Source organism: Balaenoptera physalus (genome assembly GCF_965194825.1).
Source record: "Balaenoptera physalus genome assembly, chromosome: 8".
In the NCBI taxonomy this organism is placed as follows: Eukaryota; Metazoa; Chordata; class Mammalia; order Artiodactyla; family Balaenopteridae; genus Balaenoptera; species Balaenoptera physalus.
Genome location: NC_138887.1, coordinates 19,183,636 through 19,206,892, shown reverse-complemented (window position 1 = coordinate 19,206,892; position 23,257 = coordinate 19,183,636). Strand labels below are relative to the sequence as shown.

At 40.8% G+C, this 23,257-nt stretch overlaps 1 protein-coding gene and 1 long non-coding RNA gene across 4 annotated transcripts in view; one reads left to right on the top strand and one right to left on the bottom strand.

Moving 5' to 3' along the window:
• RELN (reelin) overlaps positions 1-18,791 on the bottom strand; it is a 528,909-nt gene extending 510,118 nt beyond the window's left edge. For 2 of the 3 annotated variants that reach the window (XM_082473379.1, XM_082473378.1), the window contains exon 1: positions 18,271-18,791. In XM_082473379.1, the coding sequence (XP_082329505.1) occupies positions 18,271-18,496 (226 nt within the window). In that variant the 5' untranslated portion in view covers positions 18,497-18,791. The remainder of the gene's footprint in view (positions 1-18,270) is intronic. The other variant, XM_082473380.1, reaches the window with a different exon arrangement.
• The window catches only part of LOC309666314, a 1,163,838-nt gene that overhangs the window by 255,257 nt on the left and 885,324 nt on the right, over positions 1-23,257 (top strand). Inside the window, exon 2 of the long non-coding RNA XR_014267042.1 lies at positions 21,808-21,922. This is a non-coding gene — a long non-coding RNA (uncharacterized lncRNA). The remainder of the gene's footprint in view (positions 1-21,807; positions 21,923-23,257) is intronic.

Genomic DNA, 23,257 nt, shown 5'->3' with positions numbered 1-23,257 from the left:
GTATTGAGTAGAGTTCCCTGTGCTATACAATAGGTCCTTATTGGTTATCTATTTTATATATAGTAGGGCGTTGATTCTTGTGTGATCAACAGAGCCATGGGATTTTCCAACGGGGTTTTACATTAAATTTCTACATGTTTTAGGACATAATTTTGCTCATGTTATCTCCTAACATTTTATATGCAATATATGTAGTGCTACCCACTGTTTGTTACTTGCTACTGATTTCTGTCATCATTTCATCTAACCTAAATGTTTATACAAGTGAAAAAAAGAAGCTCTATAATATGGGAATGAAATGAGGGAACCTCTACCTGAGGAATGATATGTGTTTCTTAGAAAATATGTGTGTTCATAGAATTTCTAGGTACTAACAACTTAGTAAGTTTCCTAGAGTTTGACTTTGATGACCACATTGAAATCCATAATCTTATCAGTACTTATCATTCTTTTTTCCCCCTTAATTTATCAAAGTGGCATAAAATCACAATTCTAGTGCCAACTGTATTTTGACTTTTTTAAAGCCTGGTACAAACAAGAATTGTTTAGAAATGCAAAAAAAAAAAAGGGGAATTAAGTACAGCTGACCCTTGAACCATAAGGGGTTAGGGGCACAGACTCTCCACTCAGTCGAAAATCCACGTATAACTTTATAGTTGGTCTGCTATATCCATGGTTCTGTATCCGCAGATTCAACCAGACTCAGAACACGTGGTACTGCGTATGTATTTACTGAAAAAACTCCACACATAACTGGACCCATGCAGTTCAAACCCATGTTGTAGAAGAGTCAACTTTGTATTTGTGTACATCCATACAACACTATATAGCCACCAAACAAAGATGAAGCTCTGCATTTATTGCATAATACTGAAAACACAAGCTGAGTGAAAAAAAGCTGACTGCTAGGTATAATTTGATCCCATTTGTGTCTGGATGTACATACCCAGACAAAACACATGATTGCTTACAAGTAAGAGATTCGGTTTAGAGGTTAGTTTCCTCTCTCACACGGGAAGGGCTCAGTCCTGAGGACCATTTCAAAGAGGATTTCACTGGCTCACACACTAAACTTTCTAAATTTTCCCACTGAGCAATCCCTAGAACTACAGGGCAGAGAGGTACAGTACTATCCCACTGAAACGCACTGACAGGATTGAAACGCAGGTGAGGTATGGGCAGATCCCATGTCACAACTGCTGGCATCAGACACCTGACTTCTGTTTAGAATAGAGGGGGCAGTCAGCCGTTGAGGACTCCTGATGCTTGACACCACTAGATTTAGGAAAAGAAAAGGCCATGATGAGATGCAGCATCACTGTCAGACAGAGGCTTACAGACAAAGGGTAAAATGAAGTTTGGGAGTAACAGGAGTAGCTTGAGAGCTAAATTAGAAAGAACAAGAAACCTACACACTTTGCATTTCATATGTGTTCACTTTCTGGTTTATTAATATTTTCTTGGATAAAAAAGGTAGCTGCGGGCTTCCCTGGTGGCGCAGTGGTTGAGAATCTGCCTGCCAACGCAGGGGACACGGGTTCAAGCCCTGGTCTGGGAGGATCCCACATGCCGCGGAGCAACTAGGCCCGTGAGCCACAACTACTGAGCCTGCGCGTCTGGAGCCTATACCCCGCAACAAGAGAGGCCGCGACAGTGAGAGGCCCACGCACCGCGATGAAGAGTGGCCCCCACTTGCCGCAACTGGAGAAAGCCCTCACACAGAAACAAAGACCCAACACAGCCAAAAATAAATAAATAAATAAATTTATTTATTTAAAAAAAGGTAGCTGCTTCACACACTGTTAATGTATGTAGGCATAAGATAATATATATGTGATACAAGATTAGATAGAAGTGCTTTATTAGTGGCACTCAAAAAAGGTACCATCAGCAAAAGAGTAAATTCATGATGTCAGCAATTTCTCTGATCCAGTGGTGGCTCACAACTGAGAATATCAGAATCCCAAAAAGAATTCTATGCAGGAGAGTGAACTAAACCCTGCTGAAAAAAGCAAATGTCCCCTGAAGGCTTAAGTAAAGGCATCTGGCATTTGCACTCAACCACCGCAGTCAGTAGCAATAATTCAATCCATATGGTACATGGGACAGCTTTTTCAAGAGCATTTTGAATAGTGGCTAAGACAAAGCAGGTAATGGCAGAAGGTTACTGTATCAACAGAGAGTGCCTTTGTGGTTCTAGGGGAGCCACTTGCTCCACAAGAAAAGAAACATAAACAAATGAGATCAATGCACTAACAATGCATGGAGTTATGATAATCTACAATTTAAAATAAGACAGGGAAAATATTTATGTAAATTTTTATCTCATGTTTGAGTAGGAAAAGACTCCCCAAGCACAAAAGTAGTATGAGAGAACAAAAGAAACAAAAATACACCTGTTCTCATAAATTTACTAACATAATCTGCATATAAAAATTCATGACAACCTGAGGGAAAAAATTTTGCCAAATTTGGAAAGATGTATAAAGATATTCACCATAGTGTTTATAACACTGAAAACAAAATGTAAATGACAAAAATGTCAAACATTTATAAATTTATAAATTACGCTATAGCCATTCAATAGAGTATTATGCAGCTCTTAAAATTGTATTTTTTTGAAAAATATCAATAAAATGAGCACACTGGGCTTCCCTGGTGGCGCAGTGGTTGAGAATCTGCCTGCCAATGCAGGGGACATGGGTTCGAGCCCTGGTCTGGGAAGATCCCACGTGCCGCGGAGCAACTGGGCCCGTGAGCCACAATTACTGAGCCTGCGCGTCTGGAGCCTGTGCTCCACAACAAGAGAGGCCGCGACAGTGAGAGGCCCGTGCACCGCAATGAAGGGTGGCCCCCACTTGCCACAACTAGAGAAAGCCCTCGCACAGAAACGAAGACCCAACACAGCCATTAATTAATTAATTAATTAATTTTTTAAAAAAATGAGCACATAATGTTAAGAAAAAAAAGATTATAAATCCTTTTTTTGTAAATATAGATCTATTTACTCACAGGAAAAAAATATCAGCAAGTGTGCGACAATAATAATACCTAACATTATTTTCTGTGCCAGGCACTGTGTTGCTCTTTATAAGCACTGTCTCACTGAAGTTTCATAACAAACCCATGAGCCAGGTACTATCATCACTGCTATTTTTCAGAAGGGAAAACCGAGACACAGAGAGGTGAGGTCACTTGCTCAAGGCCACGTAGCTTGAAAATGCAAAGTCCAGAAACCAACCCAGCTTGTGTGCTGTCCACCACCACAAATCCCTAAGAGCTAAGTCTCCTCTGATTTCAAAGGCTTATAAATTAAAGTGTCCATGTATGTTAGAAATAGAGTGGGGAAAAGAATTGTCAATCTTATCTATAAGAGGAGCAGTTCTCACAACTCCTGGAAACGTTCTTGTTGAAATCCGTAAGTATGGAACCTCTGATGCTGTCAACTTACAAGGTATCAGTAAATAAAATGTAATGAAGAGCCAGAATTCCCAGCTGCTGTTCCCTTCATATATTCATCACTGCCCAAATAGATTTCTCTTAAAAGATGAAATCTTTTAAGAGAAATCTTTTGTTTCCTTTTTTGTGTGTTTTCTCTAACGTTGGTACGTATCTGTTGAGTACGGAGCCAAGCTATTTCGGTCTCTGTTCTTCCCATTATTTATTCCCATTCAGATGAAAATTTAAATGCAAACTATATACCCATTCATCAAAATTGCTTCAAATTTATTTATGGTACAGCACAGAGGAGCTTCTGGGAATAAGAGCTTCAAGTCTATTATAGTTTCTATTAATAATTCTAGTCACTAATTGCTATGAGAACTTTTCTGGATATGCTAACATATAGTTAAAGCAAAGCCAATCCAACAGACTACTATAAATAAAGTTGCATAGTCTCACAAAAGTCATGAGAATTTTGTAAGTTTGGAGGGTGGGAAAGTAGAAACATGGTTTTTAGATTTTTTTAAACATTGTTATCATGGATTCAAAAGGCCAAATTGTACTCACAAATATATCTTTATAAATTATCTTCTTGATTGCTTTAATTATTTTGGAATATCACTTTCACATAACAATCTTAAATATAACTGAGATTAGACAGGATTCTCAAGTGCTATTTTTGCTCATTGATTCATTAAATCAAAATGTTTAAAGTGCCTGCTATGTGCCACGCACTATCCTAGGCACTGGAAATAGAGCAGCAAACAAAACAGACAAAAATCCCTGCCTTGTGGAACTTAAAGGCATTATGCTGATGGTCACAGAAAGCAAACAAGGTAAAGAGTAAAATATATAGATGATGATAACACCTATGAAGGAAAACAAAGCAGTCCATGGGGATACGGAATACTGGGGAGAAGAGAGGACAAAGCTTTAATAGTGTGGACAGGGAAGAACTCATTGAAAAGGGGACATCTGAAGACACACCTGAATCAGGAAGGGAGGGAGCATGGGGCTATCTGGGGAACAGCATGCTAAAAAGGGGAACAGAAAGTGCAAAGGTTCTGAGATGGGACTGAGCCCCACATGTGTCTGAAGAACAAAAAAGAGGCCCTCTTTTGATGATTTCAGTGGAAGAGTAAGAGGAAAGTAGTAAGATATGAGGTCAGAAAAGTAACAGAGGAGGCAGGTGCTACGGGGCCTTAAAGGCCACACCAAGTACTTTCTCTTCTTCTTAAGGAGAAGGGGAGCAACGTAAAGTATGGATAGAATTACAGAAGATTTTATTGTTCAAATTCAGGCAATATTTTTGGGAAAACAGAGGCAGAGCAGAGCTGCTCCAGGCAACTTGGTGGATTGGATGGTTGTCCTAGGTATGGAGCAGAGGGTTGGTTTTAACCGAATCACTCCAGCTGCTGTGTTAGGACTAGAATGAAGGTGACAAGCATTGAAGCAGGAGAAGTGATCAGGAGCCTGCTGTAATCCACGTGAGAGAGGGTGGTGGCAATGGCAGATTCTGGGTGTGTTTTAATGTAAAGCCAGCTGGACTTAGGGATGGATCGGGTGTGGGATGCTAGGGAAAGAAGGTCTGGGGACTGAACAACGGTAAGGACTCAGTTGGCAATAATGGAGTTGAAGAGACTCGAGTAGGAGCTACTTTGGGGGTGGCAGGGTGAGGGAAACAAGAAGCTCATTTGTGGGTATATTAAGTTTGAGATGCCAATAGACATCCAAGTGGAGATGCTGAGTGGAGAGTAAGACAAAGGAGTTCAGGGAGTTGTGAGAGAGTCACCAACATGTAGACTGGCACTTAAGGCATCAGAATGGATGGCATCCCTAGGGAGACAGGGCAGATGAAAAAGAGAAAAGGAGAAAGGACAGAGCCCTGGGTGCCCCGACACCACAGAGTCAAGGAGGAGAAGAAGAAAGAGCAAAGGAGGACTGAGAGAAGCATTTTGACATCTTCCTAGTGAATATCGGGATGGTTTGTCTACAGTGATGCATGAATGCAGAGACATGTGCTCACTAATTTACCTTTGATATTCCCTTGCAGGTCACTGAGTGTTAAGATCCCTCGGTGTTTGAGGTAAAGAGAAAAGTATACACATCGCAGTGAATATGGGTGTCTTGTACAAGGATAGGCAATCTGTGCAGCTTTGAGAAGAGAATCAGACACTTTCACAAAAACACAAAAGCATGATAAGTCACTGTTAGGTTGGATCGATATGCATAACAAAAAGATAATTCTGCCCTCTGCCCCTCGCTCCCCAAAACATCACTAAAATCTTCACATTTGATGAAGGGTGCTATAGTACCCCAGAGAGCACTGCTTCTCCACATGGCCTGTGTTGTCAATACCTTGCTATCCCAGAGGTCATTTCACACCTTTTTTTCCTTAAATGTATACTGTGAATACTGTGGCACTCATCTGTTGTTTCTGTATGCCTTACACCCACTCTCTCTTCTTTGGGGTAACAACACCTCCATTTTCCTTCAGAGACAGATACTCCTCTGACCTCAACATCCATCTCATGGGATGGCCACACCCCAGGTCGGCCAATGAGACTTGTGGTCCCAGGAATTAGAATTCAGTGACACAAGAAAGGAAAGGAGTTGGAGAGGATTCATCCGAACTTTGGGGCCAGAAAAGCTGAAAATCAGAAAAAAAGCCAGAAAGTTTTAAGAAGTCAGAAAATCATGGTTCTTACCACCACGATTCCTTTAGCAGTTGACCACTCCCTGCTCCTTGATACACTATCATCATTTCTAAATCTAGTGTTTGGATTTTCCTTCCATTCTGCAAGTTAACCCACCTCCTATTAATGAATTCCTTTAGCCCAAGTTAGCCAGAACCGGTTTCTGTGGCTGGCAGCCAGGGTACCCTGGCACACCTGCCACTCTCCAAACTGTACAGCTCTGTGGTAGCTCACAATAAAATGCATAAATCCTCAAGTGGGTCCATTTCTCAACGTAAGTAAAAATAAAGGTTTAGAGGCTATCGTAAGCAAAATAAAAGCTTAAGAAATTGTTTTATTTGGTAATATTCCAGTAACCATCCTAAATTCTGGTTGTAAATCTTTCTTTTACTGACAAATCTTTCTAAGGAGAAACATTCTTTTCATTCACTGGAAATACTTATTTGTCTTTAACTAATCAAAGTAATAGACTTTTTTTTTTTACCAGTTTTTTCTACAGGATGACTATCAAGCATGTACCTCACTCAAGATATCCTACTCTTTTATGCTTGCAGAGATTCCGTGTTTTTCATTATGTTGCAGAAACACATGGGAACCACTGGCATAGATGGGACAGGACAATCTCTTCTAAGCCATGCAAAAATCATTCAGCAATGCGGGTCAAATCAAAGAGTATTATTCTAACAACTGTGAAGTGCTTGATCTCCAGAGCATCTGCATTTTACTTCAATGAATACAGATAGGTATCCCTTGGGTACTCATTAGTGATACCAATTTTGTATTTTAATTTATTGTAGTTTTCTATATGTTTAAAATATTTCACAATTTATTTGGAATTGAAGTGTCTGCCTCACAGTTTCTGTTAAAAGGCTGAAATAAACCACTCATATTTGAGAGAAACAGTCTCAATAGTTTAATACCTGCATCAAGTCAGATCACCCCGTAAGCAGCCTCTTGGCTTCCTACACCACCCTGGAGGCTCACAGATTTGCCATTAGAACTACAGCTAGGCACAGCTCACAGGCGAATACTAAAGGGAGAGATGATCCGGTGTGTCCCGCCTGAGGAAAGAAATGATCTCTATGTGGACCTTCTCTACACTTTTTGATAATAGCTTTTTAAGGCTACTGTCCTTTTGTTAATGTCCAATGAAGCAAATTTTTCTCTCCTAGTGAAAGCATGGGCCTCCTTCAGGCCCGCTGAGAACCTCTGTGGGTTCCATACAGGAAGCTCCTACCCTGAATCTGTCCTCCACCCTCTGTATTATTTCCACCAGGGGTCAGTGGCTCTCAGTTCAGATCTGATGTCAAACTCTGGGATAAACTATAATGGTGACAAATCAGGAAACATTGGCATTACTAACGTAATTCACGTTGCCACCTCACCTGGTTGCAAGAAAACCTATGGCTGACCTTTGCCCTCCTTGGCAGAAGGTGAATTAATTTGGGAGCAAGAGCAGGAGAGGATGCTTAGCCCTTTTCTTCTCATTCAGATAAGCTCAAGAGAAAGTGATTTTTATAAGTCTGAACCACATATGAAAACCCTACAAAGGCGAGTACAAAACAAACATTATCCCACTGGTGTCACTTTCACTGTGAGAACAGACCTCTGATGAGCGAGGTCAGACACTGCAGGATGATCTGGCTTGTCACCAGGAGTTTCACCATGTACCCCATCACTCAATTTCACAGGATCTACCTGCTGACAGATAACACTCACAGGAATTTCCTAAAGAAAGAAATACATTACAAATAGATGAACATCAATGAAAATCTTTTTAAATGTCTCTCTGCTTAAATTATACTTCTCCCCTTGTATTCATGTCCTTCTCAAGTTCTATTAGTGAGTCAAAGAATAAATTTCCTATTTACTTGAAAATCTTCATTAAAATTACATTCATCAAAATGTTAAAAATAAATTTGAGCAAAATTTGCAAATCACTTTCTTATATTTGTATTTGTGGTGATACTCTGAAAGCATGTTAACTCTTTTAGGTCAGCAGTATACTAAATGATATCTTTGCTTTGTGCTTCATCTGGAAGGTGATATCTAGTCAAGAAATATTTAGGACTGTAAAATTCTGGCCTAGTTTGGCATGGATATCATCCTTCTGGTTTGATTTTGCAATCTTTATTTTAAATAACGAAATTAGCTTTTACTTTTCCTTATTTTCTCTTTCTTCAAATGTCTTTCGTTATTTCTTATTACTATTCCTTTCTTGAAATAATTGTCATTTCTAAAAAGAAATGCATATCAGTTAAAAGTATGGATTCTGGAGCACTCTTGCATGACAGCTTTATGATCTCGGGCAAAATACCTTTCTGTGACTTAGTTTCTACATCCACAAACAAAAGGAGGATAATACTACCTACCTCATGAGGCTGTTGTGAGAATTACATGAATCAATATATGTAAAGCATATAGATCAGTACCTGACACATAATAAGTGCTACTCTAGAGTTTGCTATTGTTAATGTTGTTGTTATTAATTTATTCCTAAGTTCTTGAGTTACCTTTCTAAAAAAATTGTTGATAGTATCAGTGCTTGGAATGGGAATGTGAACCCACTTTTCTAAAAATGCCTAAAACCAACTAATTTTCTTATATTCCTCCATCACCATCACTGGACCTATAACATTTTTTTGCAGGATGAGGATGCAGGAAGTGTTTACATGAGAAAAGGAAGTAAGAAAAGATCTGGAACCATGATCATAGGATATTTCAACATTCATAACAAAGGTGGCCTAAACAAAAAGATTACATGTTCCTGAAGGTAAGGCTGAGATGCCTGTTTCCTCTGTCGATATGCAGCAAGCAAAAGAAATGACATTATTGGATTTGGTCCTAGAGGCTGAGCCAGACATAACAAACAAGGTTAAGGTTGGGGCAGAGCTCACATTCACAACCATGTCACACATCTAAGTATTTTAAGTGTCAACAGGATTTACATATGGTGATACTGCATTTTAGAGAGATAGGACTGACAGGAAACAAAGTTCATAAACAAACTCACTAGCATAAATTGTCAGTTATAAGAAACTCCAGAAATTGGAGGTCAGGCACAGGTTACCTTCTCAAAACATTACTAAAAAGTTAATATAAAATGCACTATTTTTGCCACCTGCATAAGTAGCACATCTTGAAGGATATTCTGAAAATATATTATCAAAACTGTCTTAGAAAATATCCTAGTTCCATCAAGGTGACCAAAAGCAATTCTATGGGAGAACCAGAGCAGTTCAGAGCTTGATACAAGAATTGTGACTGACCTAAAAGAGAATGTAAACTGAGTCATTTGTGTGTTCAGAAGAAATGATTAGGATTGCACTCAGCTGCAAATAACAAGAACCCAACTGATTTTTCTTATGATATGAGAAGTCCAGAAGAGGTATTCCAGGACTGATACAGCCGCTCAAAGGTATAAATAAAGACCCAGGCTCCTTCAGAACTCCTGGTCCACCATCCTTAGCATGGGACCATTATCCTCAAGGTCACAAGATGGTTGTACCACACCCTGCCTAGAAGAAATGGGTAAGGGCAGAGCAAAAAGTATTTGCTGAGTCCTTTTAAAAATCATCTTTATTAATTTTAAAAATAATCTTTCTAAAGACCCTACCCGGTAGACTTCCACTGCATCTCACTAAATTACATGGCAGGGGAGCCTTGGAGGTAAGCATTTTTAACTAGACACATAGTTGTTCTCAAAATCAGTTAGTAAGAAAGGGCATGTTAGTAATCACTGGGTAGACAACGAGCAACGTATGCCACATAATGAGGCATTATAGAATCCAGAAAGAGGACAGTGTTCCTCCAGTACAATCTAGGGAAAATGCCAACCAGCCCAGCTGACTTGGATTGGATGGAGAAGCTTTCCTAGGTGTGGAATCTGCCACTGAGATCATCTAACTGCATGCTGCCAAACAGCCTACTAATAGTCATTTGCCCACCCATATAAACTTTGATACTGTGGACAGAATACACTGGTCAGCCAATGCCTTTATCCTGACAAGGATATGTTTTATCATAAATGAACTAGCCTTCTACTTCACCACCTAACCCTGTGTGGATTTAAGTTTCCTCAGTCAGCCCCTGAGGGGTGAACTCTGGGTTCACTATCAAAATCAATTTCTCTCATTTCTAGTTTTGTTGAAACAGTTTTGTATTTTAAAATTATTTTACATGGGGTTGTAGACACATATATTGTAGGATTTAACAAAATATATTAAACCGATGTTATTTACTTATCTTGGCATCTTTCCTAGACTACCACCTAAATACACAAAGTTTGGTTGTTATCATGGCCATCAACTAAGGAAACATACTCAATTTAGGAACAGGAAGGTCTGACTTGGGAACTGGCTAAGTTAATAAAAGTTTTGGTTAGACTAGAACTACACTAATCAACTGTTTAATTCTAGGCAAGTCATATCTATTTTGGTTGGGAAACTTTCTGATCATACATATTTGGTGACAAGGTGACTTTTTTTTTTTACTTTTGTGACCCTCCTTAATATACTCAGTTTGGAATTTCCCTTGAAATGGGCCACATGTTGGCAAGGCACAAAATGAACAGGCATGGGTAAAGAGCTCCTATCTGTATATCCAATGCTTCAAAAATCCTTATCTCATGCTGGGTGACTGTACCAGATGATAATAACTACTATCTAATATATGCATTACCTTATTTAATAATTGCAGCCTCCAAATACGGATACTATTATTTCTACATTAGAAATGAGGAAACTGAGGCTAGGAGAGGGTACGTAACTTGCTGAAAGCACACAACTAATAAGTGGCAGAGAAAGGATATAAGCATGGGTCTCTCTGCTGCCAAAGCTCGAATTCTTCCCACTACATCACTGTGCCTCCCTAGACTTTCTTTCTAGTATAAGTCTGAGCTCTCAGCCAAGGAATCTTTGAATTTTTGAGCTGGAATAGACATTAGCGTTCACAGGTACAAAACAGTAAAATAGGTCTCATTGAAGAAAGACTGTGGAACCTACCCCAGAGCAACACACCTCCCTTCTTGACTCCCAATCTAGTGTTCATACCAACTCCCCCCACCCCCTTTTCGACCTGTCTGTTAAATGCCAGCTACCTAAAAAGGTGTCATCACTATTTCATAGCTATGCAACTGTTACGAGTCTTGGCAAAGAGACCAGCAAGTAAAGGAGATAACTTGAGGTGACTGTGGTGATGACAGAGACAGCCCTCATCCATTTACTAGAAGAGTCTCTATGCACTCAAGCATTGAAGACATCTCAAAATTGAGCTGCCTTTTAGATTCAAGCTAATTCAGTGTGCATTTTTCTAAATTCTACAACTCTTCCTCATGGTGTATATATGTGCTTCCATGCACAGACTTCTGATTCTGCAGTTTGACCCCATAGCTGACAGTAGCTAACTCAGAATTAATCAGCTACTGGCTTGAAAGTTCTTCTAAGAGATTTTACAGTATAGGAAGAAGAGCCTACTTTCCCACCAGGAATAACTAACCCATGATTTTTAAAAAGGGCACGTGCATGTCACAGAAAGATAACATTAATTTTCTGAGCGAAATACAAAGGCCTACTCACCCACTTTTATTACTGTAAACATCCAATGAGTACAATATATACTAATTATATAATATATACATATATATACACCAATATTTTTCATGTTATAGTTAGAGGGAAAAAAAGGGGTAAAGCTAGTGATAGGAAATCTGAAGAGAAGAAAAAGAAAAAGAGAAAGAATTGAAGGAGCAAAGGAATCAAGTTGTGAAGCAGAAAAGAGGAAGGAAGAGGAGAGGGAAGACAAGGCCCTGTGACATGGAGGAAAGGAGCAAAAGAAGAAGGAAAATGAGAAAATTTAGGAGGAAGAGAGGGGCCATGGGAGAAAGCAGGTCAGATACAGGTGTAAGGAGAGAGGGGCAGAGCAGGAAAGGCAGAGAGAGACGATTCTGAGGTGAGGGTAGCACTTAATGGTAAACTATCATCACTCCTTCATGTAACTTGGTATGTGGGCACCGGCGTACATCAATAACCAGGGCTATTCGAAACACTCCTGAGTTCTCCTATAGTTTCAAAGAATCCTTTAATCAATAAAATTTAATTTATTTTGCTTTCCAAACAAAGTTTTATGTTTCTAAGGAAAGCTAAATTAGCATTAAAAGATAACCTGGGTTTTCAGTGTTTACTTCAGAACCTCAGAGTTCCTATAACTATCTCTTTGTGGCATTCAAAAGCTATCTAATTACCTTAGCTTTGTTTTTTTGAATGATTAGAGCTGCCTTAAGCCTCAAATCAACATCTGTACATGTGTAGTGACCCTTCCGCACACCCCCAAATCCAGTTGCTACACTTAGCTCCTACAGGAAATCGAATAAAGAAGGAAAAAATGTGTGTAGTTTTAGAGAAGCACACATGTGTTTCTCTAAAATAATTGGTTAACCTGTAGGCACAGCATTCAACCCTTCAGAAGCTCTGCCTTCAATGAGATGGGCATGGCAGGTGACCGTGGCGAAAATTACTCTCTAAGCTACACAACTGACACCTAAGTGAGATCACCTCATGTGGAATTTCCTGAGAGCCAAGAATATTATTTTTAAACACACCATTCTTGTGTTTGAACAGTCATTATGAAATCTTCATATTTGAAAATTCAATTCCAAGTTCTGAAAATGTGTTTTTAATACTTATTTGTTTAAGGTTGATAAGATTGAAATTATACAGTTTGGTTATTTTATTCAATATAAATAACTCTAAAATCGGTGGGGTAGGGGTGACGTGGATTAATCACCCAAATTATTCTTGAAGCCAAAATATTTAGATAAATGAATTTTCCTTTTCATATGTGTGTTATGCCATTACCCAGACATAGTTTAAAGCCCTACGTGAACCTGTCCATTCTAACCAAATGCACTGAGTGTAGGGCTATCCATTTTTTTCTATTTCAATACGGCATAAAGAACTTTTAAAGAAAGAAAGAACTTAAAAAAAAACGAAGAACTTTATATTTTTGTGTGAGAATATATACAAGATTTTTTTTTAAATGCCAATGTTCAAAAAGCACCAGTAGCTCAATTTATTTATGCTTGTCTAATGTAAAGGTTATCTGAAATATATTTCAAACATATATGTATCAACAACTATTTGTGAAGATTAAAGACAATAAATAACTGTCAAAGTGTCATTTGAAGTCATCGGAGGAACAATTATGGCTTAATATGCAACATATCCTAAATAACTGATAATGTAAGGTTCCCAGATCATCTATAGAGTTGACCAATTCCAGAGAGGGAAAAAAATAAATCAAAGATTGGTTTTAGATATTGTCTTTTGAATGAAACTAATTTATGAAAAATTTTGAAAGTCAATAGTATTGACTTTAAAATCTTGTGAAAATATCTATCACTCACTTTTAAAGATGAAAAGACAAATTTATTAGAATAAGATGGTCCTGTAAAAAATATACTTGTATGATTACAATGATACAACTTTCTTAGTTTACTCTTTAACATTTTTAATGAAATTAAAAATAATAGTTTAAAATAAAGATTCATAAATATTGGAGGAAAATATTCTAATTAAATAATTTCTAGTAATGTAGTGCTGTGACTGAAGTAAGAATACCTGCCTAAATTAGATGTTTCCAATTATGATTCTGAAGACCTGATTTTTTTAGTGTATGACTGGAATTGAAACTCACACAGGGAATATATATTAAAGCAATATTTATATGATTTAAGAAATGATCTGAACCACATCAGTAAAATATGTTTGAAATAAATTGTAGAGAGTGAGATGAAATATAAGACAAGTAGAGAAAAATGCTTTAAATGTTCAATTTTCAAAGTCATATGCAAGCAGGACACAGCTGCAGTTCACTTATAAATTACATTCGACAAATGAATCTGAGTTTAAATATGCTGATTCCAGAATCAGAGACATATAAAAAACAAATATCCACTCACCCGATCAACAAGCCAGTTACCTTAGCAATAGCAGATAACTTTAATTCAAATTTTTTAAAAAATCATTTCTTTGAAAGGAATTTAATCTAGAGTATATTACCAAAAATTATGTCTTATACTTGAAAAGTCATTATATTGCAACTGCCTTTGAACGGTGATTTTTAATTAGCAACCAGTTGATTCCAGAACACATGTATGTATAATAGGAATACTGGCAATTCTTACAACAAAATACCATAAATACTTAATCCTGATTATATCTCTTTTAGGTAAACATTCTGTTTTAGCAGTTGAAATTGATTTTCCCACCCACCCCACAATAGGATTAAATAAATAATAGAATGAAAATGTAGCACAAAAGAACTACCAATAGTGATACTGGATTTACAAAATACAATCAAATCTCCTTTTTAAAGCACCATGCTTTATTAACAATTCAGTTCTGCTTAAGACAATTTTTTTCTCTTAATCAATATTTTAGAGCGTATTTTCCACTGTAATGGAACGTTTCCCCCACCTTATGCCACCTTAATAATGGGGATTCTCGCCTTTTTAGAAATTCAGATAAATTGTCTCACCAAAGCTCAAGCACTTTCCACAGACTCATTTACTTATGCTTGGCTTTCATAGATTAAGTTTTCTCTTATGTCTGACCTCTCCTTTTTGATGGTGACTGAATAAAGCCCATCTTGTGAGCAGGCAGGTCCTCATTACAGGATTTCAGAGTTATCTAAAAGTCTTTCTATCTCAAAATATATTATCTGCCTGCTCAGTGATGCCAAAATTCTTTTGAACAAAAAGGGAAAAACATCTTTCCATAGTTGTAATTAAGATTGTGGGAGAATATAACATTGACAAGTCACAGTCACTACAAATTGGCTGTGGGAGGAGTTTTAAACAAAAGCCTGAGCGGGGGTGAGGAAGAGGGGATTATCAGGGGAAAGGAAAGGTGCAGACATCAACTCGACCTTTGCATGTTTCACAATACTGCCCCGGCCCTTAGGAGAAGGAGCAGTGAACAGCCAGGTGTGGCTGGGAAAGAGAAATGGCTACCTGACTGGACCATCTGGGTTTCCATTTCCTATTTTCCCATCATTTGCAACTTTCTGGCCCCCCCACAGAAAAAAACAAGGCTTGGAAACCATGTTGTGGAAATTGACCATATTTTGGGATTTGTGCAAAAAAGGGAAATTCTAGGAAAAAAATGTTCTGACCCTGAGACTTTTCTAATTCAACATGATATATATATACATATACATATGTATCACCTCTTATTGCTGAGCTTCTAAACTGCATTGTACTCATCATGCAAAGACACCATAGTTCATTGTGACCAACGATGTCATCTCAAGAAAGTCATAGACAACAGATTTTAAAAGCTATAGGAAGACGTCAACAGAGGTACCAAGTGAACGAGTGACGAGAACTAGCAAAAGTAACCATGAACTGTTTACAGAGTTGCCAAAACTGCAAACAGATGGATATACTACTTAACACTGGAAATAGCTGACAATGCTGTAGATACACAAATTTCAAATTCTTTTGTTATTATATTTTTGTTGCTTTTTTTTCAAAAGATTTTCAACAAAAATCTTTAAATAAATATGACACATACAGAGACCCATGATATTGAACTCTGACATTTGCCTCTCCATTTCATATTCTGTCTCACAACACAAGTCTCAGAGGGCAGTTGACACAGCCTGGTCTACAGTCATGTTCTGTGTTAGGTACCACTGTACATCTCAATGCATTCCTTTAGGTAAAAAAGTTAACAGCCATCAGCTGCTCCCAGAAACCATTCCCTCAAATGCTGACTTCAATGTAAATCACAGATAAGACTGAGTTTTCCTGACATAAGTGTTACATTTTAGAGATTCGGAAGATTACAAATAAAGTCTCAAGCTAATATTTTACATATTTCTTAGTTTTAAAAAATTTTGGCTGAATAACCTCCTACTTTGGTCTCCTATAAAATGAGCTAACTCCCAAAGTATATTAGGTTAAGTTTTCCTATCAACGGTTCAATTCTTAAATAGATGTTACATAATTAATTTGTAACATTAATTTCCAAAGGTCTAAAAGAAAAGGAGACACATGTAAGCACCATTTCATTTTTAAACATTTCTTCTACCCGTAGAAAATTTTACAAGGAAAAACTCTTACTGAAGACCTATAGCTACAGCCAGTTTCAAAATCTAAATATTTGACAAAACAGGTAACAGGAATTTAAAATCTTACAATAACCATTCTCAAAGTTTATAATAATAATTCGATCTTCTAAAACTTACATAATAAAATTTCTCTACCTTTTCTGGTGATAGAAGAGGTAGAAATTGAGACTTTCCCACACAATATGCAACTTGAAGTATTACACTGTATGCTTACTCTCTATCATTCTTTCCTTTTCTGACTTAGGATGTGATTATGGTCAGTCTTAGGCTGACTTATATTTGCTAGCTTTATAGCAAAAGCAAAGGCTATGTCATATTTTGGTATTTTTAAGTTTTCTATGCTGGCACCTTACAAAGGATATGGAAAACAGGAAAAAAAAAAAAAATAAGGCTACGTGTTATCACAGGTCTTCCATCACAACCTGACAATCACACCTTTTAGCCCAGCCTTGACTCACTTACCTACCACTCTCACTTAGAGCTAATAACGGGCAAGCACCTTTACTAAAGGTCACACTAAGTGACAAGCTCAGTCAATCAGTCTTTGGGTGAGGTCTGGGTTGCCATCATATTGGCTGGTCCTTCTCCTTAAAAGATTCTCATGAACTCAGAGAAACACCAGACTGTTCTTGGAAAGAGAATACAATAAGCATTTTAAAAGAAGGGACCAGTTACAGAAATTTAATATTCCAAAGTCTAAAATTCCAACCGAATTAGACTCCCGCTCTACAGACAAGGCTGACACCATGCCACAAGAAAGTTGTAAAAGCACTACTTTCAGTCTCTAGAAAGCATTTATTTAGGCTAAACATTTTAAAGCAGATATGAAGGGCTTTCTAAATAGAAAATTTAAGGATTCTTATCATTTTTATATCCATGTTTATCTGAAATGCCAGCTGCTCCCTGGATTATCTCCTGCTATACCAATAACTGTTAGCCTACAAGAGATGGAAACTATAACAGGAAATCACTAGACAATAGTTGGGTATCAGTATTTTTGCCTTGAAATTCTAATTAAACAGTGCCTGTCACCGCTTAAAAGCTCCATAGAAGTGAAATATTCAGGAGTTCCAGCGGAAATAACAGAAAATAGACAATATCTTATTATCCCACATACACGATTTACTCGCTTCAAATATCAAAAACGCACGCACTACAGAAAATTCTCTTGCTTGCAGCTAAACTGTCCTTTTTCGATCATGTTTCATTATGATGAAGGACTCCAGAATGATCCTTTTTTAAAAGGTACCTTTAAATTACAAGGAACTTCCAGCCCCTACCTGGAAATTAAAGCTGTGCAGATTAAAGACACAGTTGTTAAGAAACATCACAGAGATCATTCTAAAAACAAGTAGCAGGTTACAAGTAAGAGAGGACTCGGAAAAAAGCACCCTTTGCTGACATTTTAAAAGCCACTTTTAAAAGAACAGAGCGCTGGAAGCAGCCGCTCTCTGTCAGGAGGGTCGTCTGACACTGAAGGAAACGAGAGGGACCCCTGGCTGGGGAGCAGCGAGAACTTTGCGGCGGGCCGGCGGGCGACGGCGCGGGGCGGCCGCTGACCGGGGCGCGTCAAGCTGTCATCAGCCGGTCCGCAAAGCCCAGCACCCCCCGGATGCCCTTCAGGGGGAACCGGGAGCAGGACAAAGGTCTGGAATCCAAGCACTCGGGTTAAGGAAACAAGATGAGCGTTTTCATTCACGTGTCAGGTGCCAGAACCACGAGGGAGGAGGAAAGACCTCAAGAATTCTCTGGCGTTTCTCACCAGAACCGGCTCCTCACGGGGAGACGCGCGAGGGGAGTGTGTGGAGTGGGGGAGGGGGGACGGGGGGGGAATAAATCCCAACTCGCGACTCTATCCCCCGCTAACTTTGTTTTCTCTCCCTCCTCAGAAGTAATGCTGAGGTAAGGGTTGTCACGGTTCTTGGTTAAACGGCCCCCTGGAAGAAGGAAAGGGACACAAAGCTGCGCTGGGCGGCGAGCGCGGAGATGCTGTGGTACCTACCATGGTATTCTTGTCCCGGTACGTAGTAGGTGGGGTGGCCCGCAATGTGCAGGGAAATGAGCACCTCGCCCTGCTCCCCATCCCCTTCCAGCTCCCCGTGGTGGGTGCACAGGAAAAAGAAGGGCGAAAAGCGGGGGTAATAGCCCACCGCGGCGCGCACCCTCAGCGTCGTCCCCAGCACCAGCGCCAGGAGCAAAGTCCGCGGCGCCCAGCCACTGCGCTCCATACCGCCGCTGCCGCCGCCGCGCGCCCCGAGCGCCGCTCTCTCATTCAGTTTTGGAGGCGCCGGGACGAAGGAGCCGCGTGGAGAGACGGCGAGAAGGTGGAAGAGGGAGCAGAGAGGCCTCGGGCGCGGAGCCCCGCAGAGAAGTTCCGCGGGAGACTGCAGCTCCCAAAGTTTCTCTGGGCCGCGGGAGCGCGGGGCCGGGCTGCGGACGCCGAGAGCGCGTCGGCCGCTGCCGCGGTGCGCCGCCCAGCCTCCGCCGCCGCCTGTGCGCGACGCCCCTCCGCCAGGCCTGGGAAAGCGCCCGGCCCACTCCACACCTTCTTAAAGCCCGCGGCGCGGAATCGCCCCCGCCGCCGCCACACGTGTCCCGGCCGCTCCCCCGCCCCTGCGCGCCGCGCCGCGCCGCGCGCGCCCGCCCGGCCCCCGCCCACTCGGGCTCGCTCGCCGCACCTCGCGCGGTGCAGGGCGCACGCCTCAGCGAGGCCCGGCGCCTGAGCCCAGTTCTCACACTGAAGGGCAGATGAGGGATGCGAGTCGGTCGGGTTGGGGGAGGGGGGCTCGGGGCCACGAGGTACGCGAATCCGCAGGGAGGGACTTAAACGCCTCAGAGAGAGAGAGAGAGAAACCCTCCCGCCCAGCTGTCCGGAAGAGCAAAAGGAGAGGACAGTCCCTTTTGCCCCTCAGATTTCCCTCCTTTTTCCTGAGAGGAGGCGAGGGGGAAGTAGAGGGGCGGTGGGGACGGGAGCGGGCGCCGGCTTCTTTGTCTGAGCCGGCTGCGCCCCGCGCCCCTCGGGGCTCGCCCGCCTCGGAGCCCCCGGCGGCCCGCACTTGTTCCGGGGATCCGCCCGCGGCCCCGAAACGCGAGGGGCCCCTGCGCTTCTTTCCCACCCAGGCCTCGAGTCTCTCCCGCTGGCCCCCGCCCGGCTCCTCGCCGCAGCGACCGAGCCTCATCTGTAGTCGGATTTAAAATGAGATTAAGCGAAAGTAGAATTGGCAGCCTCCAGTGGTGCCTGGAAATGGTGATTTGTGCTGCTCGGGTGTGGGGAATTGTGTGGCGGGAAGGGTTGGCGGAGCTGAGCCCCGACAGGCGCTCTTCGCTGGACTGTTCTATTATTCATTGCTGCTGGGTTCTTCAGGCGGAGATGGTTGTAATTTTTTAAATCGGTGTTTATTTCCTTTAAATGTCAGCTACGACCAATGTCCCTGAAATGGGGGGAGGGGAAAACGTCTGGGGAGATGCTGGCAGCGGTGATTGAAGTGGGTGGTAATGAGCTGCTGCACAGGAGGCTGCGGGGAAGAGAAATAAAAAGCACGTTTCTAACCGAGGACGGCTGGCAGGAGCCCTGCGGCATCCGGAGATGGGGGAGCGGGGTTGCCAGGTTTTAATGCCTCTCCCCACCCACCCTTGGCTTGCCACCAAGTCCAGATAAACCCGCACGTACAGAAATGAGTAGATTATAAAATTGGAATGGATGGTGTCTTTGCCTGCATTGGGGGGACGGGGCGGGGAAGGGGGACGGGGGGGGGAGTGCGAAAAGACAAGGGGAGTCTTTCCAAGGGGAGACCTCTGTAGTCACTTTGTTGCAAAAGGAAGAGACTGGTGGTTTTCCTCTTACCCAGGCCGAGTTCAGACAGGTAGAAGGGCCACTTCTAGCTGCCTTCTGGTTTCCCTCCCTTCAGAATCCCCCAGGGCTCAACTGTTGTATATATTTGATGTAACAGTCGTTACCGCTGTAGCTCTGTGCTGGTGCAGGCTTTGGGCCGTAGGTAAGTCACCTCATTTAATCCTCACAACACCCGGAGAGGCAAAAATGATCCCCATTTCACAAGGGAGGAAACAGTCGGTAACAAAGGCTGGATGCGAGGCAGCCTGGCTGCTGGCTACAAAGGCTGTCACCGGGACCTGCCTTGCAACCATCCACGGCAACCCTCGCTAGCCTAGGGGAAGCCACCACCACCACCTTTTCCCCGCAGGCAGGCGATGTTGCCTCACTTACAAGACACTCGCCTGCAGCTGGCAAGGCTGTCACCACCTCTTCCTGTCCCGTTATGTGACTAAAACCTAAGACGAAATGAATCACTTCTAGAAAGAATCCAAAACTATTGAACATTTTTAGCTAACACTTTTTAAATGTTTACTATATGCCGAGTGCTAAGTACTTTACATATATTAACTCCTTTAATCCTCATAACGCTATGGGGAAATTACTGTTAATAGTACATTTTACATACGAAGAAACTGAAGCACAGAGAGGTCAAGTAATGTGTCCAAGGTCACACAGCTGTAATTGTGAGAGAGCTGCACTCTCCAGAGTCCCTGCACTTAACCACGGCAAACCGCTGTAAGGAATGAATGCCTATTGATGCTGTTAGAGGGATGGGATGAGAATTATTCTTTAACCAATGTTGGATTACCTCATTTAATTCTTACATTGGCCTGTGAAGTAGGTATAATTATCCTCATTTTTTAGAAGATAAAGTTGAGATTCATACAAGTGAAATAATTTGTCAAGGGCACTCCATAAGAAGAGGAGCCTGGGATCAAATCTGGCCATGCTTGATCCCAAGGTCGCTGCTTTAAATAAACTGAAAAGTAAAGTAGTAAAGCACTGATACTTGGTCCAGGTCACAATTACACTTAATTCCCAGAAGGTCCCCAGTTCCCAGGAAGTCCCCCTCTTTTCACTCTGTAAGAAATATTCTCTTGTGAATCTCTCACCATGGCTTTATTGACATTCAATTTATGTGACCAAGTTTATTTTCCAATCTTCCCCTTTTTTGTGCTTTCTTAACTTTTACAGCATGACTTCGCTATGTGCATTTGGGTGACTTTTATACTCTGAACTACGCAGGCTCCAATCTGTGACTACAGCCCTGTGGTTGTTCATTAACAGGCATAGAGACTGTTTAAATAATGCCCTGAGTGGTGCTGAGCTGCTTAAGAAGAGGGTAAATGCTTGTACACTCCACTTAGCAGTCCTTTGGACTAGCATGTATACCTGTGCCCTTACAGTAATAGAAGCCCAAGTTCACACATCTCTGATACCTTCTTCAGGGAATCCAGTTCAACTAATTATTATTAATACTTTTTAATAATCTTTTATATATTTTAAAAATTAATTAATTTATTTATTATTTATTTTTGGCTGCGTTGGGTCTTTGTTGCTGTGCGCGGGCTTTCTCTAGTTGCGGTGAGCTGGGGCTGCTCTTCGTTGTGGTGCGCGGGCTTCTCATTGCAGTGGCTTCTCTTGTTGAGGAGCATGGGCTCTAGGCACACGGGCTTCAGTAGTTGTGGCTCGTGGGCTCTAGAGTGCAGGCTTCAGTAGTTGTGGCGCACGGGCTTAGTTGCTCTGCGGCATGTGGGATTTTCCTCGACCAGGGCTTGAACCTGTGTCCCCTGCATTGGCAGGCGGGTTCTTAACCACTGTGCCACCAGGGAAGCCCAATAATCTTTTTTAAAATGAAGGAAAATTACACAACATGGATATAGAATCACCTTGAACATGGGGAACAGCATCTTCCTAGTGAGCAGTTCACTTTAAGTCCCACAATAACGTGGCAAACTGGGTTACAATTCAAAACTTCCAGTTCCCAGCTCGTGTGCTAACCCTTAGATCTTACTTCTGTTTAGTGAGCCATAAAAAACATCTTGAGGAATATTTGTCTGTTCCACAAAATCTACAAACCTTTGAACTAATGGAAAAATAGAGACATACTCTTCAAGAAAATTTGGTTTACATCCAAAAAAATCTGCAAAAAAATAGATGGTGATGTCAGGGTGAAAATGAGTGAATCTGTGGGAAAGGGAGTTTAAAATGGGGTAAGATCCCTTTTTAATTAAAAGAGCTTTGGAGAAGCAATTAGTCTACCAAAAAATTACATTTAAGCATCCAGACTATAAATTCATTTCTTGCTGATAAGTAGAAATTACTGACCAGCATTTGAATAATTTTAACACAATGGAAATTAAATTATATACTATGAGATCCACAACTTTCAAATCATTGGAAGATGATGACTCTAAATGAAACACAAAAAAGCTGTTAAATTACATTTTAAAGTTGTAAGCATTCATTCACTGTCTGCCTTTACTGATTTTTTGAGTCAAAGTATCAAATGTTTTGGTGTGTATGAGAAAGTGAATCTCTACTCTTATTTACTATGTAAAAGTCAAATAAAAAGTACATAAAATCAAAAAAGTATATAAATATAAATATGGAGATGGTGAAATCAGTCAACTCTATAGGCTCCAAAATGGTAATAAAAGGTCAAACAAAAGAAAACCCTTCTTTAGGTAGCAGTTAGTAAACTTATAAAACCTACTACCCATAAGATGTACAATCTGAAGAAACTGAGGCTCTTAAGTAAAAAAAAAAACAAAACAAAAACAAAACAAAAAACAGTTAACTAAGTCTTTAGGGAATGAAACCACTTGGAAAGGTGGGATATTTGAGGATTGGCTCTGATATGCATGTCTTGCCAGAACAAGTTACTTAATGTACCCCAAATTAAAATACTAAATAATTAAATCATGGGTCAATAAAAAAGCATTATACCATAAAATTTCTAAAAGAGAAAACAATTCAACACTAAAAATCCCTTTTTTAAAGCTTCTCCACTTCCGGGGATTTGCACATGCTGTTTCCTCTCTCAGGAATGTCCCTCCCATTTCTTGTGCCCTGACCACACTCCCGCAGCCTTCCCCTCGCCCACCTCACTCCTCACTTGGATGCTATCAATTCATCCTCCAAGTCTCAATTT